Raw genomic sequence first — 24,410 nt, 5'->3', positions numbered from 1 at the left:
GAAGGCTAGCTGTGTGTGCTGTGGATGGCAGAGCCAGGAAGTGGAGCGCCACAAGCACTTTAGAGCCCAGAACATCATGAGTGAGCTCTAGATGTCAGCCACTCCAATTTTTACACTGCTGGATGTTGGTCTTGCTTTGACTGTAGCTGTGCCCTGGTTCTTCCCTTCTTAAATAAGAAGTACGTAGCTTCTTTTTTTTTTATTTCTTTTCTTTTAAACAGGACCCACCCACAGCTGCAACTTTGAACAACTTAAAATATTTGAACTTTTATTTATTTTTGGTTTTTCAAGACAGGGTTTCTCTGAGTAGTCTTGGCTGTTCTGGAACTCACTTTGTAAGCCGGGCTGACCTTGAACTCAGAGATCCACCTGTCTCTGCCTCCCAATTGCTGGAATTAAAGGTGTGTGCTGCCACAGCCTGGCTAGTATTTGAGTTGTTTAAAGATTATGGGACTTTTAAACCTTGGTCGTTGGATGGGGCAGCGAGAACTGAATGGCCGCGTATAAAAGAACACCAGTGGCACTCTGAAATCATATACAAAATGAAGTTGAAGGATAATAGACATCAATGCTACTTGTTCTGAGCAGAAAACAAGCCACTTCTTTAATAACACATCAAAAGGTAGGATTCTGCGGGGTCTGGGGAGATGGCTCAGTGGATAAAGTGCTTGCCGTGCAAGCATGAGGACCTGAGTTCAAATGCCAGCACCCATGTAAAACCCAGGTGTGGTGATGCAGGACTATAATCTCAGTGCTGGGGAGGTGACAGGATCCCTGGAGCTCACTGGCAAGCCTCGTAAGCGAGAACCAAGTCCCAGTGAGAGACCTGTTCTCAAAAATCAAGGACAGCACCTGAGAAATGGCCCCCGAGACTGACCTCTGCTCAAAGAATTTTTGTTTTGACTTGATTTTTTCTTTTTTTGGGACAGGGCTGCTATCTAGTCCAATCTGGCTAGGAACTTGGCCTTTAAAACGCCAGAATCCCAACTGTGTTATCATACCCAGCTTCAAATGTGGGAACTTTGACCCACTCTCTGGAGGGTCTCATGAGCAGGTGGCCTGGGCTGGAGTCTTTCTGCTGGCAAGGGATGGAGGATGCGGACAGAGTCTCAGTAGCAGTCAGCTTCATTCTCCTCTAATATACCCACCGTGGCCAGCATGTCCTGCAGTAGGGACTGTGGGCTCTTCTCCACATGGTCACTGCTTTTGGCCAGCTTGCCCTGCAGACCCTCCAGGTCTAGGGACCGAAGGATAGCTAGCATGGCCTCAGGCTCCAGGTCCCCCAGGGGCTGGCCCAGCTCACCATCCCTCCATCTCTGCAGAACAGCCTCCACGGAGTCGGAGTTGGGGCTGTCCCCTGCCTCCTGGGGGCCACTGCAGGGAGCTGTCTTGTCCCTCAAGAAGAGGAGCAAGTCACAGGCCTTTTGGGCCACTGGTCGGTCACAGTCAAGCAAGGCACAAAAGGCAAACTCAAACAGTGGTAGACGGCAGAGAGTTTGCAAGAATTCTGGGTGTGGGCTGGGAGAGGTAGCCTCAGGCAGGCCCACTGTATAGGGACAGTGGAGGCTGGGCTGCCCCATTGCCTGGATGAGAAACACATGTGCCAGCTCCAAACCCTGCATCCGGACCTCCCAGTCCAGATCCCGGCTCACTGCCTGGAGCACAGTGGCCACAAACCATTCTGTGTCTCGAATCACATCAGCATGGCCATCCCTCAGCCACTCAGTAAAGACCCGTAAGACAGCCCTCCGAGGGAAGCCCTCTGAGTCCGTAGACAGGATATGCATGAGGTCCATAAGTAGGCCCTGCAGGTTGGAGAGTTCCAGAGAAGTCAGCATGATATTGTCAACTTGACAGCATCCAGAATCACTTACGAGACAAACCTCTGGGAGTGACAGTAACGGAGTTTCTAGATAAGGATAGAGGAGAGAATATGCTGGGGTCCCAGACTGAGTAAGAAGGAGAACAAGAGCTGAACATCCATCTCTCTCTACTTCCTGGCTACAGATGCAAAGTAACCAGCAGCCACATGCTCCTGCCACCATGACAGACTGTGTCCCGATATTCCCACCCTTCCTTAACCTTTCATCAGGCATTCTGATACAGTAATAAGAAAGCAACAGTTGATGAGCCAAGAAGGAGAAGACCCAGGAGACACAAGTCCACAGCCACCTGAGCTTGGGCCACGGGCTGCTCTGGCCCCTTCACACAATGTGTTCTGTATGCACTGCTCTTCAGCTTTGCCCTTGCCTATGATCCAGACGGGGTCACAGCGTCTAAGGTGGGGTGACCTGCTGGCCCCAGCTCCTTAACGGTCTCTCAGGAGCAGCTGCCACAGATCTGAATCACTGCTTACCCACTCACTGGGCTGACAACAACAAATGGCTCCTACCTGCTGGGCCTGCCGGTTCTCAGGGCTGGTGGGAGCGGCCTGCAGACCCCGGCTAGAGAGCTGCCCAGCAGCGCCCACGGCACTTGCTCGGACATAACTCTCGGGGTCTTGGAGGAGCTGGCGGGCAAGTGTGGGCACTTCTGAGGAATGCAATGCCTCTCTGAAGTCAGCCTGCCCTGGGGATCAAATGCCACACAGCTGTGATCAAAGGCCACTCAGGCGGTCTGAGAGCCCCAGAGCCAGCAGGGACACATCAACACACATACACACTCCTGTCCCCAGGGTGCTCACCTCCCCAGTGTCGGATAAGATGTGTCAGGAACTCCAGGGCTGAGTCCCTCACCTCCCAACACGGGCTGCACAGGCGCTTCTGTAGTATGGGGAATAGCTCTGTACCAGGAAGGGGTAGTCAGTGGCCTCTAGGGTCATACTCTGTCTTCCCTGAGGATTACCTTGCCCAGCCCCTAACTGACTCCACCCCAGCTCTCTAGCTCCATGCAGTTCTGCAAGGAGCCAAGATTACCTCCAAGGAACAAGAGGGCATCGGGGCTGAGATCGGAGCAGTTGGGGGTCTTGTGTGAGTTCTGGAGCCATCTGAGTGTAGCCTGGAAGGCCTTTTTCAGGACCTAGAATGGGCAGGACAAGTTATTGGGTAGGAGTGGCAGGCTACCCACACGGGTAGGGCTCTGTGACCCTACTGGAAGCATTCTTAAGCAAGAAGGTCCCCAGTCATGCAGGGCCCCCAGAACCAATTTGCAGTACCGTGGGGCTGGACTCTGGGCTCTCAAGGGTCTTGAGGAGGGCTGCAAAGACCTCCAGCACCAACTCCAGGGGACCTGAAACAGACAACGGAAGCATCAACCCGACTTCTACCCAGAGCCTGCCATGTGGCAGGGAGCAAGGATTCCAAGCCTTAAGGAAGCAGGGGTAAGATGCCTGAGTGCAGGGCCATATGAGAGCTTGGTAGGATCACAGAAGAAAGAAAAGAAAATGGAACTCAGGTTAAGAGAAAACACCACTCACTCATTCCCTGAGACAATGTCCCCAAGAAGTCGAGGGCTGCTCGCTGGACACGAACACAGCCTCCCAGAGTCCCACAGAGACGACCTCCCACACTGGAGCTGGGGTCTGCCGAGCCATCACAGAGACGTAATATGGTCACTGTAGCTCTCAGGAGGGGCATCTGGGGCCAGGGACAGGGGCACTGGGGCTGCAGGAGAAGGATGAGTTAGTAGAGGCCTGGGGTCATGTGATCCGATGGAAACACGCCAGGGCTGTACCTACCAGCATCTGTAGCTCCTCCAAGTGAGCCAGGGTCTGGCAAAGGAGTCCCACACAGGCCGACTTAGATGACAAGAGAGCATCCACAGTCAGCAAGCTACCTGCGCTCCCATCCAGCAAGCCTGAGGCCAAGGACAACAGCATCCCTGTAATGACCATCATCCACAGCAGGGGCCAGGTCCCAAGTTCAGGGCCAGAGCTCGTCAAGGATGCTGTCCACCTATGCTTAGTGGAGGGGTCTGGGTGGGACCAGGGCAGCTCACTCTTCTTTGACTAAGGACCCTCCCTGCATACCTGGAGGTCCAGGGGCCTGAGTGGTAGCTTTCAGGATACAGGCCAAAGGCTGGAGGAGGACTCCAAAGGCCTGGGTCCTCAGTTCCTGGGGACTGGGGACATAGTACATGGTAAGGGTTATACTCTGGTTACAATCTGAACACAATTCTTCCCCTAACACAATTCTTCTGCAAGATACTACTTAAGGACCAGGACAGGGACAGAAAGCCAACCAAGGCCTACATGCTTGGCCCTGATGTCCTCAGAGCAGTCAGTAGGTCTCAGAGTCCCCAGAAGGGCTGGTCACACTCCCTGATCAGAGTGACAGGCGATTTCCAGGCTCCTAGAGTAGTGCCCAAGTATGCTCATGTTGTGCGCAATGACCCGAAATGTCCTTTTTCACATTCTGTGATGGACCACCCGGTGAATTGAGCCTGTTCAGACACTCAGCACCCTTCCTCCCTGCATCCCACACCTCTGCACATCCCCTGGAGTAGACGTACACCCCTTGGAGTAGACACCATGGGCTCATCCATAGACGTCAGAGGATAGCTACAGATAGCTCAGAAGTTAGCTTTAGCTTTGGGGGGTACCACAAAACTTTTGTTTGAAATAGTTCTTTCTCTTGCTCACTATGGTGGAACATGTCTATAAGCCAAGCTGAGGACTGAGGTGTGGCTCAGAGGTAGAATATATTCCTATAATATCCCAGTGAAAGGCTGGGGGTATAGCTAGGTGGTAGAACACCTGCCTAGAATCCCCCAGTGAGGGGCTGGGGTGTGGCTCAGTGGTAGAGCACCTGCCTAGAATCCCCCAGTGAGGGGCTGGGGTGTGGCTCAGTGGCAGAGCACTTGACTAGCATGTATGAAGTACTGAGTTCCATACCAAGTACTGAGGAAAGGAAAGAGAAGGAAAGGGAAGGAAGAGAGGGACAGAAGGAGGCAACTACTGCTTCAATATCTGTACAGCCCACCTGGCTGCTCTCCCACCTGGCTGCTCTCCCACCTGGCTGCTCTCCCACCTGGCCCATTCTTACATCTGGCTTCCCAGTTTCCAAAGTTTCCCAACCATAAGTGCAATCAATACTCAGCACCCCCAATCATACCAGTGCTGAAGTTTCAGGGTCCCCAGGGCTAGAGGCCCAGCTTGTGCGGGACTCAGGCGGCTCAGAGTCTGGGCCAACATCTCCCACAGACCACAGGCTGCAACATTCAACACAGGAGACCTACAGAAAGAAAACACACTCCTCCATTAGTGCCTAACTGGACAGTTTCAAACATGCCCAGTCCTGAAGATACCATTTCCTAAGGCGTCAGTACTAGGGTCCTCCCTGTGAAGCATCAGCTACTCTGAGACTTCACAGGCAACTACCACTCACCCTCAGCCCCTGCAGCCACCTGACCTGGCTACGCTGAGCAGGAGGTCCATGAGTGAGTGTACAGCTGGAATGGGGTCTCTCTCAAACAGGCAGGCAACAGGGGGACTCAGCCGCCCCCAGAGGACCCCTGTCCAGGGGCTATGGCAGCGCCCGAAGGTGGTGGTCAGTACATTCAAGGCCTGCGTGACCTGTGGGGTGGCTTTGGAATGCAAGGACTCTTCCATATGGTTCACAATCTTCTGGGCACAGACAGGCCAGGCAGCAGCTTCTGAGATGGGAGACCCTGAAGCCCCACCTTGCATGGCCAGAGCTAGGATGTGTACTAGGAGCTGGCTGGCTGCAGAGGCCACAAACAGGCTGGGGTCTCCTTGCAAGGAGAAGATCGTGTCCACAGCACCTGGAGTGGGCAGCGAAAGGTCAGCCTGAGTGAGAAAGCATGCAGAGAGTACCTTGCATCTGTCACACTCTTCCAGGCCTCAGGGAGAGCACCCAGACTCCCCTCTGCTCACAAGCAAAGCCAACATGAGCCTCTAGCATGAGGCTTGACAATAACACTATCGTGGGATCCACCCAGATCCTAGGAGTCAAAGATGACAATATCCCTATAACCATGTGTGCTTCTCTATCCTGACAACTCTAGACCACCACCACCCTTCCCCAGCTGAGAAGACTGGACTCAGAGAGGTTCTTCAAGGGCTCCCCAGAGATCCCACAGCACAGGCACTCGAGGCAAGAGTGGCCTGTATGAACCGGGGTAGGGCATGGGCTACACTCACCACTGTCAGCCAGGAAGTGGAGGGCGCTGGGATGGTGTGCCAGGGAGCACAAGCCTTGGATCCAGCCACTCCGTACACTGGGCACGTTCCAGGATGCCCAGCTGAGGGCACCTGTCTCCCCAAAGAGCCCCAGCAACAACTCCCCCTGCTAAGAAGCAAAGAAAGCATCAGGAGTGCAGGGGGAGAAGGCCTTTTTTTGTTTGTCAGGACTGGTAGAGCCAGGCTTGGTGGTGCACACCTTTAATACCAGAGGCAGAAGCAGGCTAGTCTCTTTGCATTCTAGCTCAGTCAGGAGCACATGGTGAGACCTTATGTCAAAAATGGAAACAGAGGGGCTAGAGAGATGGCTCAGAGGTTAAGAGCACTGGCTGCTCTTCCAGAGGTCCTGAGTTCAATGCCTAGCAACCACATGATGGCTCACAACCATCTGTAATGAGATCTGGTGCCCTCTTCTGGCCTGCAGGGATACATGCAGATGAACAATGTATAATTAATAGACAAATAAATCTTTAAAAAAAAAAAAAGAAAGAAAGAAAACAGAGAGCTGGAGAGGTGGCTCAGGGTTTAAGAGCACTGGCTGCTCTAGCAGAGAATCCAGGCCCAGCTCCTGGCACCCACATGGTGGCCTGCAACTATTTAAAGCCCAATTCCAGGAGATCTGATGCCCTCTTCTGACCTCCAGAGGAACTGCATGCATGTGGTCCACAGACACACTGTAGGTAAAACACCCACAGACATAAAATAAAAATAAACACAGTGGTGTGGTGGCACATGCCTTTAATCCCAGCACTGGGGAGGCAGAAGCTGGGCTGCATAGAGAGTTCTGGGCCAGCCAGGACTACATGGAGAGACACTGTCACAAAAGGCAGGAACAAAATACATAAATAAAGGCTCGTGTGTGTGGGAACCTCAGACAACAGAACAAAAATCCAACAATTTGGTACCACACAGCTATTCCCAGGCCCTAGCACCATCGCTCTGTCCTCATGAGAGAGGAGAAGAGGTCAGAGGAAGAATGAACAGCTTTCTTTTCCTCCTTCATCTTTCTTTGTAAGATTTTTATTACTTATTTGTTTACTTGTTTTTCAACACAGGGTTTTTGTCTGTGTAACAGATCTAGCTATCCTACAACTCGCTTTGTAGACCAGGCTGGCCTCAAACTTATTGAGATCCATCTGCCTCCGCCTCCCAAGTACTGGGATTAAAGGCATGCACCACCATGCCTGGCCTGGTTTTTATTTTATTTTTTTTTAATTTTTATGCAAATATGAATGAGTGCAGGTCTGTACATGAATGCAGGTGCCTGTGGAAGCCAGAAGAGGGCATCAGGTCCCTTGCAGCTGGATTTCCCTGGCAGGTGCAGTCACTACATGTAGACCACTCTGTTCTTTCCCCCATGCAATCAATCCATGACTGTGCTGCAGACAAAGCACCTGGGGTGTCCTCCGGCTCTCACATGCCCATCAGAAAGAGAAGCTCAGAATGTGGCAAGGATTACACAGCCAGTGATAATGGGAAGCCAGCCAGCATCATCCCTGGTGAGTGTTTCCAAGTAGGAGCAATGTGGGATGATGCTGGGGTTGAAATCCTGACCACTGGCCAGCCACAGGAGCAGGGCCAGTCACTGATACCCAAGTAATAATGGCTCCTAATCCAGAGGGAAAGGATGCCCACCCCTAAGGGGACAACACATGGAAGACAAAGGCTCACCTGAAGGTACTGGAAACAGTCCTCTTGGCCTGCAAAGATCCCAACAAGGCGTAGAGCAAAGGAGAGGACCCTGGGGCTCATGTCCTGTGGCTTCAGCACATGGGACAGTAGCTCCATTAGGCAGGGGTGGTCCTGCAGCAGATGGAGACTGGACTCTGTGGAGACAGGACATCCCAAGACAGCAATGACCAGGGAGAGGCTCTCTAGAAATGTCTCACATATCCCTAACCCTCAGGATTGAGTAGTCCCAAGAGGAGGGGTTTTCGCAACGAATAGCTCCTAACCTATTAAGGAGACCACCCCAGAAAGCCAATGACTCAGCAGTGGGTAAAAGATACAGACAAGAACCATAAAGAACCATAAAGGCAACAAGAGCTGGGGCTGTAATTCCACATAGAATCCCCCAGTCAGGTGCTGGGGGTGTGGCTCAGCAATAAAATACTTGTCTACCTTTATTATCATTGAAGGAAAAAAATGGAAGAAAGTAAGAGTGACTGAGAGAAAGAGAAAAGAAATGAAATAAATAAGGAGCCATTAAAGACAACACTGCATTAAAAAAATCGAATTCACAACATCAGGGCAAGACGTTTACACACCTCCGAGAAACAATTACACGGACAGATTGTCAAACACAGCCAAAGTAATGACCAGGAGTGAAAACTGTTCACTCCAACACGCAGAACATTCTTTTTCTGAGGCAGGGTCTCCTGTAACCTAAGTTAGCCTTGAATTTGTTATTTGGCTGAGGACAGCCTTGAATTCCTGACCTTCCTACCTCAGGTTCTAAACAATCGCATTATATGTATGTAGCACCATGCCTTTTTTTTCTTTTGGTGGGAGAGAAAAGGACTGAACCCAAAGGCCTCACGTGTGGTAGGCAAATGCTTTCCCACGGAACTACTCCCCAGGGCCTTTTGTTGTTGTAGTTACTGTTCTGGGATAGTCTGTTTGTTTGTCTGTTCTTACAAAGTCTAGCCCAGGTTAGCCCTGAATTTGCCAGGCAGCTGATGCTGACCATGAGCTCCTGATCTTCCTGCCTTTGTGTCCCATGTGCTTTGCCACATCTGGTCATCAGCCTTGTCACTCCTGTTTTCAACAGCATCTTCCTAAGTTGCCTGGAACTTACCCAGACCATAAACTCATAACCCTCCTGCCTCAGCACCAAGTAGGTGGGCTGCTAACAGGCACAGCTCCATCATGTGGGACATTTTAAAAATTGAGGGAAATTGGGGGTGAGGCGGGAGAAGGAACTGCCTACCACAGGACACCTAGCTATGGGGGGAACAAGGAAGTTACAAAATGAGATTAGACACCCCCTATGTTGACTAAAACACACTAAACTGGTACACTTCATTTCCAATCATTTATTTTATTTTATATATAATTTTGAGATAGGGTGTCCTGCAGCCCAAGCTGGCCTCAAACTTGCAGCAACCCTCCTGCCTCAGCCTCCCAAATGTTGAGATTACAGATGTGAGTCACCATGCCCAGCTGAACAGATAAATGTTAAATGGGCGGACTCTGTGGCGTGTAAATCATATTTCAATAAAGCTGTTTAAAAATATTTGCAGGTCAGATGGGGTGGCACTCACCTTTAAACATGGCACTTGGGAGGCAGAGGCAGGCAGATCTCTCAATTCAAAGCTAGCTTGGTTCACATGGTGACCTGGACTACACAGCTGAACCCTGCCTCCAAAGAAGCAACAACAAATCAAACTTGTGAAAGGGGCTGGGGAGATGGTTCCATAAATAAGGCAGGCACTACAAGCATGAGGAACCTGAGTTCGAATTCCCAGCACTCACATAAAAGGCCAGGTATGTCTCTGCATGCCTCTAATTCTAGAGTTGGGGGAGGGGTGGAGACAGGCAGATCCCAAGAACTTCCTGTCCAGTCAGCCTAGTTTCCTGTAACTTCAGGTTCAGTAACAGACCTTATCTCAAGGCAATAGGCAGAGAGTGATGGTAGAAGATGCCTAATATCCTGCTCTAATCTTCATATGTAGATACCTGGGTGTGCATGCAAAACACACACACACTCACAAATCCTATAAAATTATTCGCAAAAACTTGACTAAAAAGTAGGCTTTGAGATCTGGGGAATGGTTCAGTAGGTAAAGCTTTCTGTGAGGGTCAGAGTTCAGATTCCCAGAACCAATATAAATGCTGGGCAGACAGCACTCCAGAGACACAGATAGGGAACCCTCAGCTGTCCTGTTAGAATAGCCAAACTGGCAAGCTCTGGGTTCAAGTGAAAGAAAATGGGAGACTCTGCCTCAATATGTAACATCAACCTCTGGCCTCTACATTCATGAGCAAACATGTACAGTTATAAATATGCAAACACATCAGCACCTTTAGTCCCAGCACTTGAGAGGCAGAGGCAGGTAGATCTCTGTGAGTTTGAGGTCAGCCTGGTCTACAGAATGAGTTCCAGGACAGCCAGAGAAACCCTGTCTCAAAAAACAAAACAAAACAAACAAACAAACAAACAAAAGAAAACAGGCAAGACAAAACACACACAGAAAAGATAAAGGCTGGGGATGTAACGCCATTGGTAAAGTGGTAGTCTGCCGTGCAGGAAGCCCTAGCTCCATCCTCAGCATCCAATAAAAACAGGGAGTGATGGTTCACACCTATGATCCCAGCACGCAGCTGCAGACAGGAGGACCAGAGGTTCAAGGTGAAGCTTAGCTACAGAGTGAATTTGAGAACAGCCTAAGCTACATTAGATCATGTCTCAAAAGAAAAGAAAAATAACAGCAAACCATGGGAGCAATGAAGGTAGGTTTTAACAACAAGAGCACCGAACCTGTCAGAAGACAAGGATCAACCATGGCAGGAAAAACTTCAGGTGCCAGGGTACTCAAGCTCAAGGAAAGCTGGTACAGTGCTATTTATAATAACAAAAAACTGGGAACATAAACAATGCAAGCGATTAAATAAGTTAAGATCCACCCATACTGCAAAAATGTAACTCAGGCTAAACTATGTATCGCTGGCTGACCTTGAAGTTGAGGTCCACTTGCCTTGACTTCTGGATGACATGCCCTACCACATCTACCCAGAGATCTAGGTTTTTCAAAAGAAGCAAAATACAACAAAGATAGCTAAACAATATAGGTGTGCTCTCCGCAAACACCTAATGTGAACTGAATAGCAGCAAGCCTGAAACGTGGATGGACTCCCATGGGACTTTTGTTCACCACCCTAGCATCCCATCTTGACTCTCCCTAAAGACACCAGATAGACGGACAGTGCTATACGCCTTGTCCTTACCTGTCTCCATCACTGTTTTAAACCAATCCAGCAGTTTCTCCAAGCAGGTGTCATCTGCCACCAGCTGCCTGGGATCTGTCAGAACAGCACAGAGAGCTGGGAGGAGCCTGGAACATTCTGGGTCCATGATCAGGACAGCAGTTCCTACTGAGGAAGCAATGGGTTGGTCAGCCATGATCATATCTGGCTTCAGACCCAGCCACTCTAGTCAAAGGCAGACTTCAATGCCTCCTATGATGGGGGAGGGGCCCAGGAAACTTCATATAGACCAGAACTCTAATCCCACAAAGATGCTAAGCTCAGTCCAGGGGAGCCTGGGCAGTCAAGAGGACTGAGTCCTGGCATCTGCACTGTCAGTGAGTGAGGAAATGTTAATCAGAGCCACCTTTGGTGTCAACTTAGGGGTTTGATGCGTGGGGTGGATGGAGGTGCAACTGCCTACTGACCTAGCTGCGACTAGAACAGTCAGGGTGTCAGCCAAGTGTGCAGGGGGCTGTCCATCCAGACACCTGATCCCAGAGACTGTTCCCAACGGTCAAGAGAAACTTGCATGAGACCCAGGAGTGCAAAGGAAGGAGTGTGTCACAGCCCAGGTCGGAAGAGGCTGCAAGTGACAACCCTGCGGCCTGCACTGGTAGGAGTCCACTCAAGACAGAAATACGCATCTTAGAGGGCAATGATATAGGTATCTGTCGGCCCAGCAGGGTCCGTCTCAACCCCGACATTGGTCGTCCGTACTTCCTAAGTCCGGGTTAGAGGTGCGCTCTCCGCGATATCAAATAAACTGGGGTTCGAATCCCACCTCCGAGCCCCTCCGCTACGGAACTAGATCTTAGAGAATAGAATGCACCACCAGGCCCCAAGTGCCCGGCCGGAGCTCGAAGCCTGGCTTACCTGGACGTAGACCCCAGCTCTGCGCGCGTCTCACTCGCCGAGGTTCCGGTGTCTGCTGCAGGCCCCGCCCGCGCCTCCGCAAATTCCGCTCCACGCCGGCTCAGGCCCCGCCCTCCCTAGGTCCTGCCCCTCCCCTCAGAGTTCATTGCACGCAGCCGCGGACCCCGCCCCACCATCTTCTAGTCCCACCCCGCCTGAATTCACAGCAAGCAGCCGAGGCCCCGCCCCCGACGTGGTTCCTTCCCACGTGGTTACGGACTCCGCCCCTCAGTGCTGCTGATTGCGCCCTCTGCTGAAGTCTACAGGGTCCCGCCTTAAGACAGTACCACGTGACAGGCACGGGAGAGAAAGAGCGGAACGGTGAGTTTAGAGACCGGTGATGACCATGACCGCGACTCGGATCACCTCTAAAGCTCAAAATCCTGTAAATGCACTTCAACTGGCTACAGCTTGGGATCTTCACACTCACTCGGAACTATCACAACACCCCCCCCCACGCTAAGTGGTGCAGGCCCACGCAGGCAGTGGGCGGAACGTCTCTAAGACTGGTTCGGTGTGGGCGTGGTTATTTAAGGAAGGCGGTGCCTCGCTGCCCTTAGGCCACGTGTCTAGGCATTTATGATCACTGGCTTTTCCTCTCATAACCCCTGTTGCCAGTTGCAGGGAACGGCGCAGGCAAGCAGTGCGTGCGCAGGACCTCCGGTGCCGAAACCCTCGGCTCCTACAGCGGCTAACGCTAAACTCCAGGGACTAGAGGGTCAGGACCCTCCAGTCACCAAAGTCTGCCGTTCTGTGGCTCTTCACCGCTTCAGCCCACTCGGCCAATGATAAAGATAAAAAGTAGGCAAGCCGGGCTAGAGAGATGGTTCAGTGCTTAAGAGTACCTCCTATTCTAGCAGACGACCAGAGTTAGGTCCGCAGCCCCGAGGTCACCCACACACAGTTGGCATACACCCACACAAACACATAAGAAATACCTCACAGGGCATAGTGTGGAAGACTTTAAACTCAGCATAGACGTACTTTTGTAAGTTTGGGGCTAGTCACGCCGTCTCAAAATAATTTTTTTTTAAGAAAGAAATTCTTTTCCCAGTGGGTAAGAAAAACCAAGAGAAGCCTTGTCCTGAGGTTAATGTTGCAATATCACCCAGCTGGGGGTGGGGGGAGCTGTTTACTCAGAAACTGAATACGGGCAGGGGAATAGTTAGGCTAGTTAAGTGCTTGCTTCACTAGCCTAAGGACCCGAGTCTGCCAGTCGCCAGACCCATAGAGTGGGGTGGAAGAACAAGGGGGGAAAAGCATGTTGACATACATTTGTAATCCCAGCACTGAGGCAGAAGAGATAGGGTGATCCCGAACAAATGAAATATTGAGTTTGCACCTGTGAAGTGCTCCTCAACTGGCCTGGGTGGGATAAGCCGCAGGGTCTTCCCGAAGAGTTTGGAGGCTTTCGAGGGTGTAAAGCAATTGGTGCGGTCAGATAGGTAGTTCTGGTGTGGGCTGTCCTTTCCTTAAAGCGTCAGGCCCTGGTCTAACAATTAGGGAGTCACTTTCGCACCAACATCTCAGATTATTTAGAGGGAAATAAACATTTAAATAGGTGCCTATCACTAACGATGGTGCTTTCCGCCCTGTCTCCTGTGTCTGTCTACTCAGCATGGCAACCCTCGAGACCCCTGCCCACTGGACTACACAACTGCAGCCACTGTCTGCTGAAACCCAACTCAAGGTCCTGAAATTGCAGCTGAGAGCGTGGCTCCGAGAGAGAGAGCCGTCCAAGCATGCAGGAGGCCCTGGTTTCAATTCATGCATCACGAGAAACCGAAAACCCACAAGAGACAAGGTGCGGTTGCGCAGTACAATCCCAGGAGAGTGCATGGTCGGCCCCGCGACCGACCTCACTGCGCGCGCGCACGATTAGCCGAGAACCAGAGGAATGTCCACATCCGGGGCCCTGTGGCCGAGGCCCGGTTGCCATGGCAGCGGGGCTGCTGGCAGGCCTTCCACGTTAAGGGCCGATCTCGCATCGCCCAGGAGGCCGCGCAGCGCCGCCACTATGAGTCAGGGCACCGCGGATCTAGCCTCAGAGACGGTAAGGAGACCCGGGGCGACGGGAAGACAGGAGGAGCACGGTGGCAGCCAGCTCCCGCAGGCCGATTGTTACCGCACAAGAGCCAACCCCGGGCGTCGGCCGCCAACGTGCCCGCGCCCCAGCAGCTCCGGCCTGCGCTCGTGGAGGCCATTGCTTCCAAGAAGCCCCCGGGACTGCGTCCTCCCGCACGCGCTACGGGTCTGAAGCCGCAGCAGACTGGTGACGAGTTCACCTCATAAGTGTTGCTGCAGGCTGCACTCCAGGGACTCTTCAGAGTGATCCCACGCAAAGGAGAAGGCCTCCACCCCCATGGCCCACCCTGCACGGGTCAGAGAGGCGTCTCTAGAAGAAACGTGCTGCCCTCGGTCTCCCGCTGCGGGGTGGACCCTCTGGCCCTCTGTGCGTGCCGGTACCAAGTGAACTTTGTGCATTCCAGTGGGAGCTATAGGATAAACTATGGGATGATATTCCTAATCTCAAAGATAAGTAGGAAGACTATGGTACAGGTTTAGGGTCAGCGAGAACAATAAATGCATAGGCTATGAGGCGGTAAAGTGCCGTGTCCAAGGAACAGAAAGCAAGCCCTCCTCGATCATATTGAGAAGGGGACTGAAGTAAGTAGGCAGGAGCCTGGCCATGGACAGAATGACTTGTCAAGGGTTCAAGGAACACCCGTGGGAGGTTCCACACTGACTAAGGGACTGTGCTTCTGGTCAGCCTAGAGCCAACTAGGATTTCCTACTTGCCCCTGCAGAGGAAGGTCCTACCTAGTTTGGGTGGTCAGTCGCTATTTGCTTTGTGTGTGCTATTGGAGACTGAACCCCTCATGCAAGGCCAGAATGCTACAGATGATCATCCCCAACAGGGTCACTGGGAGATTCTAGGCAAGCACTTCACTGCCAAGTCAGATCCCTAGCCCAGGCAATCACTCTACCACTGAGCCACGCCCCCATCCCCTCATGGTGCTCTCCCACTGAACCACTTCTCCAAACCTTGAAGAAGTTAAAACCTTCTTGTGTTTAATTACAAAGAAAATGCATTGAAATATCAGTGCCTTCGGTAAGTTATTCATAACCTGGACAATTAATATTTGTTGTCTTTTTCATTTGCATTGTTTCCCCTTAAGTTAAAACATCATATTTCTATTATTCTGTAACTTTTACCCTTAATGTTGTTGCTAGCACTTTCCATATGTAGCTCAGGCTGGCCTCAAATTCGGCATCCTTCTGCCTCAGTTTCCCAAATCCTTATTGGCACTACTCAGAGATGTTTTCCAAAATGTAACCTAAAATTGGGGAGAAGGCTCCAGGGATAAAATGCTGGCCTGCACCAGGACTAGTGTTCAGATCTCTGGAACCCACAGCAAAGCCCCATGGGTACAGCTGCTGCCTGTAACCCCGATGTTCAGGAAGTTGAGACGGGATCCCCTGGGCATGCTGGCTAGCTAGATGAGCCACAGTTGTCAAGCTGTGAGTTCAGTAAGAGAGCCCGTGTCAAAGTGAAAAGGTGTGAAGGAAGACACACAGTGTCTGTTTCAGAGGTCCACAAACATGAACACACATGTACAGATAAGCACACCAGATACATATGTACAACAAATAAAAATAAAGTATATTGCGAGGTGGGGACTGGAGAGATATCTCAACAGTTAAGAGTAGTTGTTGCTCTTTCAAAGTACTGGGGTTCAGTTCCCTACCCATATCAGACAGTTCACAGCTGTAAGTCCACCTCCAGGGGATCTGGCAACCTTTCTGGCATCCACAGGCACCTACATACACATGTGCATACACACAGTGAGAGAGAGAAAGTTTAAATGTCATTAAACAGGAAACATGAAATTAAAACATATGTATGCCCAGGATATGGGCAGAGGAAGTCGCCATCCTTTAAGTGGAAGATGGGAGATGGAGGGAGAACAGTGAGAAATGGAATGCCTCTTTTGAGCTGAGAATGTTCTCAAAGTCACACAGTTGTCCTGAGGACCCACCATACTTCAGTGGATAGAGTCTCGGCAGGACAGAACCTTTAATAACCACCCCTCCACTCCCTCCTCTTTCTACATGTGTTCATGAATGGAGGCCTGAAGGATGTCACATGAAATTCCTCAGACATTATCTACACACACCCCTCTTTTGAGGGTCTCAGATGCACAAAGTAGGCTGGGCTGGCTGGCCACTGAGTCCCAGAGATCCACCTGTCTCTACCCCCAGCAGTGGATCGAATTCAGGTCGAGCTTGACCAGCACATAATTTCATAACTGAAGCATCCCCTTACTCCCACCCCTCCTTTTATCACAGCACACTGGCTGCTCAGGATGCAGATGTCCCTGGCTTCCTGTGCTGGCCTGTGGGACATGCTGGGTTCCGCTGGGGCAGCTGGCACAGGCAGCTTTCAAATGGGACTTCAAACCTGAGCAGGTGCCTTCTAATGACCCTGTTTGCATTTTTTCCAGGGAGATGACAGTCTGTCTGCAATTACCTTTGATTCCGACTTTGAGACGGTGAGTGCAGGTCAGGGTGACTGTCTCCATATGGGTGCTCCTTGGATGTGTGTGTAGAAGTCTCCCCAAGTGCTAGGAGACTCAGAGCACTGGTTCCCAGAGCTGCTTCTGTTGTAGAAGTTTTAGTCTGGTAGTTATCATTTTTAAACTTTTTATTTTGTAGAAAAGTTTTTTATAAATTTCTTTTTTCTTTTTTTTTTAAGATTTATTTATTATGCATACAGTGTTCTGCCTGCACAACTGAAGAAGGCACCAGATCTCATTACAGATGGTTGTGAGCCATCATGTGATTGCTAGGAATTGAACTTAAGAAGAGCAGCCAGTGCTATTAACCTCTGAGCCATCTCTCCAGCCCTAGAAATCAATTTTAAAGGCTAGGAATATAACTCAATGGTAGAGAACTTACCTAGCAGGCATGAAGCCCCACGTTCCATCTCTAACCCTGCACAAACTGGGCACAGTGGTGCATGCCTGTAATCCTAGCACTTGGGAGGTGGTGGAGGCAAGGTGGGAGGGGGCGAGTTTAAAGTCATCTGGCCTGGACTACTTAAGTCTCAAACAGTAGCAGCAAGAACAAAATAATAATGAAAACAGAGGTTATCATTTTAAAGCTAGTTTTAGAAATTAATTATGAAGGGCTCAAGAGATAACTCCATGACTAAAAGCACTTGCTGCTCTTGCAGAGTGTACAGATACAATTCCCATACCCACATGGCAGCTCACACTGGATCTCCAGAGTGCTAGGAACTAGTCAAGAAAACACTGTAGAGCCATGCCCTATAGGCACACAGTCTACCACTGAGCCACACCCCAGCCCCTCACTGGGGGATTCTAGGCAGGTGCTCTACCACTGAGCCACACCCCTGTTCGAGTAGGTTTTTTCCCTCCCCTCCTGCTGCCGGTCAGTCACACTGCCACACCAGCCCCAATTAACACACCGGAGACTCTGTATTTGATATAATGCTGTTGGCCAGTTACTTATTTCTTATCGGCTAGATCTGTCTTAATTATTAACCCATTTCTATTAATCTAAGTACTTCCACGTGGTCTTACCAGAGAAAGTGGGCCGGGACCTCTGTTCTCCAGTCTCTCCATGTTGACTCCTCCTTCTACTTCCTCTTTCCTCCTTGTCTCCTAGTCCCTCCTCTCTTGCTTTCCTATTGGCCAACAGTGTTTTATTCATTAACCAGTATGAGAAACATATACAGAATGACATCTCCCATCACACCCCAGCCCCTCACTGGGGGATTCTAGGCAGGTGCTCTACCACTGAGCCACACTCCAGTCCTTCACTGGGGGATTCTGGGCAGGCCCTCTACAGTGGAACTGCACTTCCAGTGACTCTGGGGATTGGCTAGCCTCTTGGGTTCTTCGTAAATTGTGCTGAGTGGCAAAGGCAGCATGCTAAGTGCTCACTTAGGGACAAGCCAATGAAGTTACCCTTAGTGTAGACTTGATTCCAGCTATACATGAGCTCTGAAGAGACCCAACACAAGAAGTCTCAACTGCATTTAGAAGCCTTACAAGCCTGTTGTCCCCAAGGAGGGACCCCTGTGTTTTTGTGTGACAAAACCTTTCCTTGAGAGACGGAGCACACACATCTACTCACCCCAGACAGGGATCCCACAACAGACCAAAACACAGATACCACCAAAGTCCAACTTGGTGAAGGGGTTACTTAGAGGAGTATCAGTGAGAGGTTACTTGATAGGAACAAAGATTACTCAAACACAGCTGCATTACCAAGGCCCAGCATAGGTGACAGCTCACAAAGCTGGGAACATGAAGCACAATGAACAGTCAGCAGGAAGCTCAACAGATTGGAGACTATCCAAGTGGCTCTGATCTAGACTTCTGCCAAGCAGCAGCTGGTCTTGTCTTCGGAGTCTGAGAGTCTTCTTAGGTTTCCTTCCCTGAGAATGACTCTCAACTTTGACAGGAAGGAGCCTAATGAATCTTCGTGCTAAGGAGCATCCTGTGGGATAGAATGTTTCAATCTGGGAGGAAGTTGTTATATATACAACAGGTGTCCACAGCCAGGAGCTTTCCTCTATATCATAGGGATATGAGCCCAAGATACTCAGCACAAAGGCGATCCTGATGCCACAGGCTGTGGAATGAGCCACCGGACAAGCAGAGTCCAAGTCTCTCTGAGACATAGAGCACAGTGTTTCCACCAGAGGGGGAGCAAGGACACATCACATGCTACTCCGTCACACCCAGCCTGAATGCACTTAGGAGAGCAGGTTTCTTACCACAGCCCTGCCCTAGAAGCAACCAAGCCTATTTCCCAACAGACTGCATGGGCATCTGTTTGCCATGGAGACTGTTTTCCACACAGCATCCTCTGTCTTCCTGGGTTTCTCTTCCTAAATGGGGATCTACCATGAATTTACTTAGAAGGGATTCATCTTACCACACATGCATGGGCACACAGGTACTCACCAGCATGCAGAGCAGGAACAATGACAGCAGTCCTTTTTTCTGGTTTTTCAAGGCAAGGTTTCTCTGTGTATTCCTGACTGTCCTGGGACTCACTCCATAGACCAGCCTGACCTTGAATGCAGAGATCCACCTGCCTCTACCTCCTAAGTACTGGGATTAAAGGCGTGCACCACCACACTCAGAGAGATTGACTTTTTTGACTCCTGACCCTAGCCCTGGGCCTCCCAAGCATCTCTCAGGCCTCCACAAGGTCTGCCCTGGCCAGGGTCTCTGTCAGGGCCTGTCTCCCTTGTTCTCCACTGAGCATGGTGTAGTTTGCCAGTGCTGCCACTGAGGTCTCTCAGAAAGCCCAGCATGCTTCATGTTGCTCCTTCTTTCTTTCAGAAAACAAAAAGAAAAGGTTTCCACAAACCTCCTTCTACATCACCAAGTGAGTATGACACTTGCTGTCCCTTCATTCCCACGTGACTCTGCAGTGTGCCAAGAATGGCCTTATGCCTGTGTCCTGAAGAAAGTGAAGGATGTTGCTTTTCTGGTGTGGTTTGAGGAGGGGCTGGATAAATAACTCAGTGGTTAATAGCAGTTTCTGCTCTTCTGGAGGACCTGTGTTTGGTTCCCAGTGCCCTCTGACAACCATCTGTAACTGCAGCTCCAGGGAATTTAATGTCTTTGCCACGGTGCCTGTCTGTACTCACCCATACACAGACACACAAACCTATACACGATTTAAAATAATAAAATACATCTTCAAAAAACAAAAGAAGAGGGTCTCTTGAACCCAGAGTTTCTAGTTTGGCCTGGCCTATCAGTATATAAGACCTTAGTAAGTCAGTCAGTAAATTATCACACTTCTTGGTGTTTGCCTGGAGCGCCCTTTGCATCTTGTGTTTTACCAGTTTTTGCCTTTGTAAAACGAAGGTGTTTGAGGCCCAGTGGTACCACAGCTCTAAACTGCATGCTACCTCCTCAGAGTCACCTTACTACTCCAAGCCCAGAAAAGTGACATCCTGGCGGTCTCTGAAGACAGCAGGGAGCATGCCTCTGAGCAGCAGAATGTCCTTGACCCCACAGAAGCTGTGGCTGGGATCCTCAAAGCCTGGTAAGTGACTCCTCCTATGGATGGGGCTCAGGCTTGAGACAAAGTGTGGGAACTTGACAATGATTTGAGTTAGCGTGTGTGAGCTGTGTGGTCTCAGTGAGCTTGTCCTTCACCTTCTCAAAGACATCGAACATGTCAGGGTTGTCTCACACCTGGGGTAGAGGTGTGATGGAGCCAGTTCCTACCAGCTTACAGGAGACAACTGTTAAGGTTTCTGGGAGCTGGTCTTAGTCACACTGGAAGCCTGAAGTGGGAGTCTTTACACCAGGGGAATGGGCACATGTGACAGATACAGGTTTCCTGAGTTGATCTCCATGAGCTGCTTGTTAGGCATTTACCAGTATACCCCCATCTCCTGGAACCCTCCTCCCCTGGAGCTTGATGGGGGAGGTAGAGCTTCGAAGACTGTGTGCTTGCACCTGCCCTGTTAAATCCATGCACATTCAAACCAGGAAGTGTGACCCAACCCCTGAGCTCCATGCTTACCTTGGAGCACACATGGACCCACCCCCACAGCTGCACTCCCGACCACCTGACAGAAGCCGTGAGAGCGAAGAGGGCAGACCTCAGGCGTTCTGGCAGTCATGGTGAGCATGTTCCCAGGGACAAGGCCAGGAGAGCAGAAAGGAAAGCCTCTAGCAATTGAGGGGTGAGATTTTTTTTTTTTTTCTTTTTTGCACGAAGCTCTATCTGAAAGGCATTCTAGAATGTTCGGAGGGACAGTGATTCATGAAGAGTCTCATAGCCAACCCACCATGTCACCTTCTTGAATAGAATTACATTAAATTCCTTACCAATGGGTGGGCTGTATATGCGCTGTGGTGTGCATGTGGAGGTCAGAGGACATATTGTGATGTCATTTCTCTCCTGCTACCATGGGGAGCCTTGGGATGGAAGTCTGGTCTTCAGGCTTGGCAACCAGTGCTGTTACCTGCCAGGCCACCTTGCTGGTTCCTTGTTTGTTCCTTACTAGTGTTTGCCCATGGGGCTGTTGGCCTCTCTGGGCCTTAGTAGAGAGGAACAGCTCTCCAGCATGGTTACAGCTGGCTCCATTTCCCTCTGAACCAAATCTACTGATTAAGGTTACAGTTTAGGCTTATTTGGATATTTTGGATTTATAACCGGTTAAGTGTTATTAAGACCTACATACCTGGAGAGATGCCTCAGTGGGTAAGAGCATTTTCTATACAAACAGGGACCTGAGTTCAGATATCAGCACCTATACAAAAAGCCAGGTATGATCCCAGTAACCCAGCACTGTGGTAGGCAAAGACAGGAAGACACCAGGGCTTGCTGCCTGCCAGCCTAGAACCACGGTCAGTGAGGGGATAAGGCAAAAAGCTATAGAGCAGACTCCCAATATCCTCTTCTGACCTCCCCATAAACACAGGCTCGCAACACACATAGATGTACACATGTATACATCACACAGGCACTCAGACCCTCAGTCAGCCAGGCTGGTGTGTACTCCCTCGTCTCTCCAGCACTGAGAAGGCTGAGGCAGGACCCTCTTGAACTCCAGGCAATCTGGACTATCCAGTGAGACTCATCTATCTCAGCAAACAAGTGTTTTAACTTTCAGGGTTCCCTTCAGGCATAACCAAAGGTCCTTTCTACTGTCCCACGATGTCCTAAGAGGTGTGTGTCTTTCTTCAGGTCACGTCTCTGGGACTTCTGTCTACAGAGAGAAGGAGGACATGTATGACGAGATCATCGAGTTGAAGAAGGTAGGGTCTATTCTGCTCCTTTCTGATTGGCAGTGATAGGCTTTCTCTAACTGACTGAAAGTCAGTATCATACTGAGACTTGAATGACAGTCACGTGGAGTCCATAGCAGCCAACTGCAGAAGAGGTAGAGGGCTTGCCAGGCATGCAGGTGTAGGCCAGTCATCCCAGCACTGAGGAAGCAGGAGAGTAAAGTGTTCAAAGCCAGCTGAGCAACATAGTGAATTCAAGGATAACCAGGGATATATGAGACCCTGTCTCCAAAATGCAAACATGCTGGTTATGCAGCAGCAAAAGGACCCCCTGAAAAGGACTTGTATCCCTTGAGTGAACATTCTCAACTGAGGCTGAGCTGACATAGGAGGCTGTGTAGAGAGGTTCTATCTCTGCCTGGGAGACAGTAGTGGATGTGGAGAGCCCCCAACAATAAATGATTGCTACAAATGGTACCTTGTAACAGTGGGAGCCATGTTTTTGGTTAGAAATAGACCTTTGGGAAAATGACCCCGACTATTCAAACTCATCCTTGTAAGGTTTTGGAGCTCAGCCTGAAGGGAGTTGGAGACATAGTAATAGAGCACTTTGTAGAATGTATAAGATACAGTGTTCCATCGTGGAAGATCAGAGTGCTGTGTAGAATAAATCCCACAGTAAGGCCCTCAAGGTGTGGCTCAGTGGTAGAGCACCTGCCTAGAATCCCCCAGTGAGGGGCTGGAGTGTGCCTCGGTGGTAGGGTCCTTGCCTAGAGTCTATCAGTGAAGGATTTGTAGGTGTGGCTTAACAGTAGAGTGCCAGTCAAGTACACGCAAGGTCCTAGGTTCAATCTCAGGACTGCAAAAAATAAAATGTAAGAGTTGTTTACAGGATCTATTTCTCCTTGGCCTGCCAAAGTTTGGTTAAAAAAAAAAAAATCCATAGAGGGATGTTGGGAACGTCTCTCCTCAGACACAGCTGAGGGCTAGTATAACTTCATTATTATTTTTCTTAATGGTGTGTGTGTGTGTGTGTGTGTGTGTGTTCCTCTGTGTGCTTATGTGTGCCTATGTGTATGTGGGTACAGGTGCCTGTGGAGACCATCAGAGGGCATTGAATCCACTAGGGCAGGAGTAATAGGCAATATTTTAATAACCCATTGAGGGTGCTGGGAACTCAACTCAGGTCCTCTGCAAGAGCAGTATGTGCTATTAACTGCTAAGCCATCTCTCCAGCCCTGTGGCTAGTATTGCTAAGGAGCATCAGACTGCGTGCGTTATGTAGTGTGACAGAAGAAGGTACAGGACTTTGGGACTTTTCAGGACCAAAGTTCACAGGCATACAAGTATTTGTCAGCTGGTTGCCATTGGCGTTGTAATGGGAAGGGTTTCAGGTGCGTTGGTTTTTCCTGTACCTCAAGTGTTGGGATTACCCTCTTCACCCCTTGCTGCCAGATTGCCCCAATACCTGACACTGATGAATTTGGAGGAGGGGATTGTTTCAAGACAGGATCTCTTGGGATAGCTCTCGCTGTTCTGGAACTTTTGACTGGGCTGGCCTTGAATTCAGAGATGCACCTACCTCTACCCCCTGAGTGCTGGGATTAAAGGCATGTGCCACCGATTTCTGGCTTTAAAAAAAAAAAAAATTAAGATTTGTTTATTTACATTTTTTCAATGTTTTGTTTTCATGCCCATCTGTAGACCAGAAGAGAACACCAGATCCCATGGATTCTGTGGCATAGATAGCTGTGAGCCACCATGTGGAGACTGGGAATTGAACTCAGGTCCTCTGGAAAAGCAGTCAGTGTTCTTAACCACTGAGCCATCTCCCCGGCCCCTGTGACACCCAGGGCTTTAAAAACCTCTTTCAAAGCCAAGTATGGCTGTGATCCCAGCAGTTGGGAAACTGAGGCAGGAGAATTACTGCCAGGTCTAGGCTGGTCTGGACTAAAGAAAAAAGAGAAAGAAAGAACCTCCCCAAATCAGGATTCACTGTACTCATGGAGACCTTCATGGCCTACCTTTTCTTTGCTTTTGGTTGGTTGGTTGAGTTTTGTTTTTACATTTATTTTGTGTGTTCATAAAGGTAAGAGAGCACCTTAGAGAAGATGGTTCTCTCCTTCCACTGTGTGTGTGCCTGAGTGTGTGCATGTGTGAGTTCTTGTCCCTCCTGGGTCATCAGGCTTGATGGTAAGCACCTTTACCTGCTGAACCATCTTGCCAACCACACCCTCCTTTTCTTTCCCAGTCCTTACATATGCAGAAAAGTGATGTGGATCTCATGCGAACAAAGCTTCGGCGCTTGGAAGAGGAAAACAACAGAAAGGATCGCCAAATAGAACAGCTTTTGGATCCAGGTCGAGTAAGTCCCAGGGCCCACAGAGGTCTCCTGCTGCCTAGTGATGCCAGTGGTGCCGTGGGAAGCAGACAGGAGGAAAAGCCACCATGGGCTTAATGTCTCCATCTGCTTCCTACAGGGCCCAGACTTTGTGCGAACCCTGGCCGAGAAAAGGCCGGACACTGGTTGGGTGAGTAGAGCCTCCAGCTCCAAGGAGAGCCTTCCATTTATCTCATAGTGGAACCGCAGGAAGGGC

At 50.1% G+C, this 24,410-nt stretch overlaps 2 protein-coding genes across 3 annotated transcripts in view; one reads left to right on the top strand and one right to left on the bottom strand.

Moving 5' to 3' along the window:
* Nucleotides 1-572: 572 nt before the first annotated feature.
* Nucleotides 573-13,311, bottom strand: Brat1 (BRCA1 associated ATM activator 1). Of its 2 annotated transcripts, none has more exons than XM_051205500.1 (14): nt 13,293-13,311; nt 11,087-11,233; nt 7,811-7,965; nt 6,101-6,248; nt 5,349-5,721; nt 5,052-5,171; nt 3,968-4,059; nt 3,677-3,795; nt 3,416-3,602; nt 3,155-3,228; nt 2,916-3,018; nt 2,684-2,782; nt 2,393-2,568; nt 573-1,805 (listed from the first exon to the last, which is right to left on the bottom strand). In XM_051205500.1, exons 2-14 carry the CDS (start codon nt 11,211-11,213, stop codon nt 1,110-1,112), a joined length of 2,469 nt encoding a protein of 822 aa, XP_051061457.1. In that variant the 5' UTR covers nt 11,214-11,233; nt 13,293-13,311; the 3' UTR covers nt 573-1,109. The 2 variants fall into 2 exon arrangements, with proteins under 2 accessions (XP_051061457.1, XP_051061456.1); XM_051205499.1 differs by lacking the exon at nt 13,293-13,311 and adding an exon at nt 12,015-12,095.
* Nucleotides 13,312-13,899: 588 nt separating this feature from the next.
* Iqce (IQ motif containing E) overlaps nt 13,900-24,410 on the top strand; it is a 40,632-nt gene continuing 30,121 nt past the window's right edge. Inside the window, exons 1-7 of the mRNA XM_051205501.1 lie at nt 13,900-14,072; nt 16,525-16,572; nt 19,402-19,447; nt 19,988-20,116; nt 21,773-21,843; nt 24,065-24,178; nt 24,294-24,344. Of these exons, the coding sequence (XP_051061458.1) occupies nt 13,917-14,072; nt 16,525-16,572; nt 19,402-19,447; nt 19,988-20,116; nt 21,773-21,843; nt 24,065-24,178; nt 24,294-24,344 (615 nt within the window). The 5' untranslated portion in view covers nt 13,900-13,916. The remainder of the gene's footprint in view (nt 14,073-16,524; nt 16,573-19,401; nt 19,448-19,987; nt 20,117-21,772; nt 21,844-24,064; nt 24,179-24,293; nt 24,345-24,410) is intronic.

This window comes from Phodopus roborovskii, unplaced genomic scaffold (assembly GCF_943737965.1).
Source record: "Phodopus roborovskii unplaced genomic scaffold, PHOROB, whole genome shotgun sequence".
In the NCBI taxonomy this organism is placed as follows: Eukaryota; Metazoa; Chordata; class Mammalia; order Rodentia; family Cricetidae; genus Phodopus; species Phodopus roborovskii.
The sequence above is the reverse complement of the archived record's forward strand: the minus strand, read 5'-3'. Positions and strand labels throughout refer to the sequence as shown.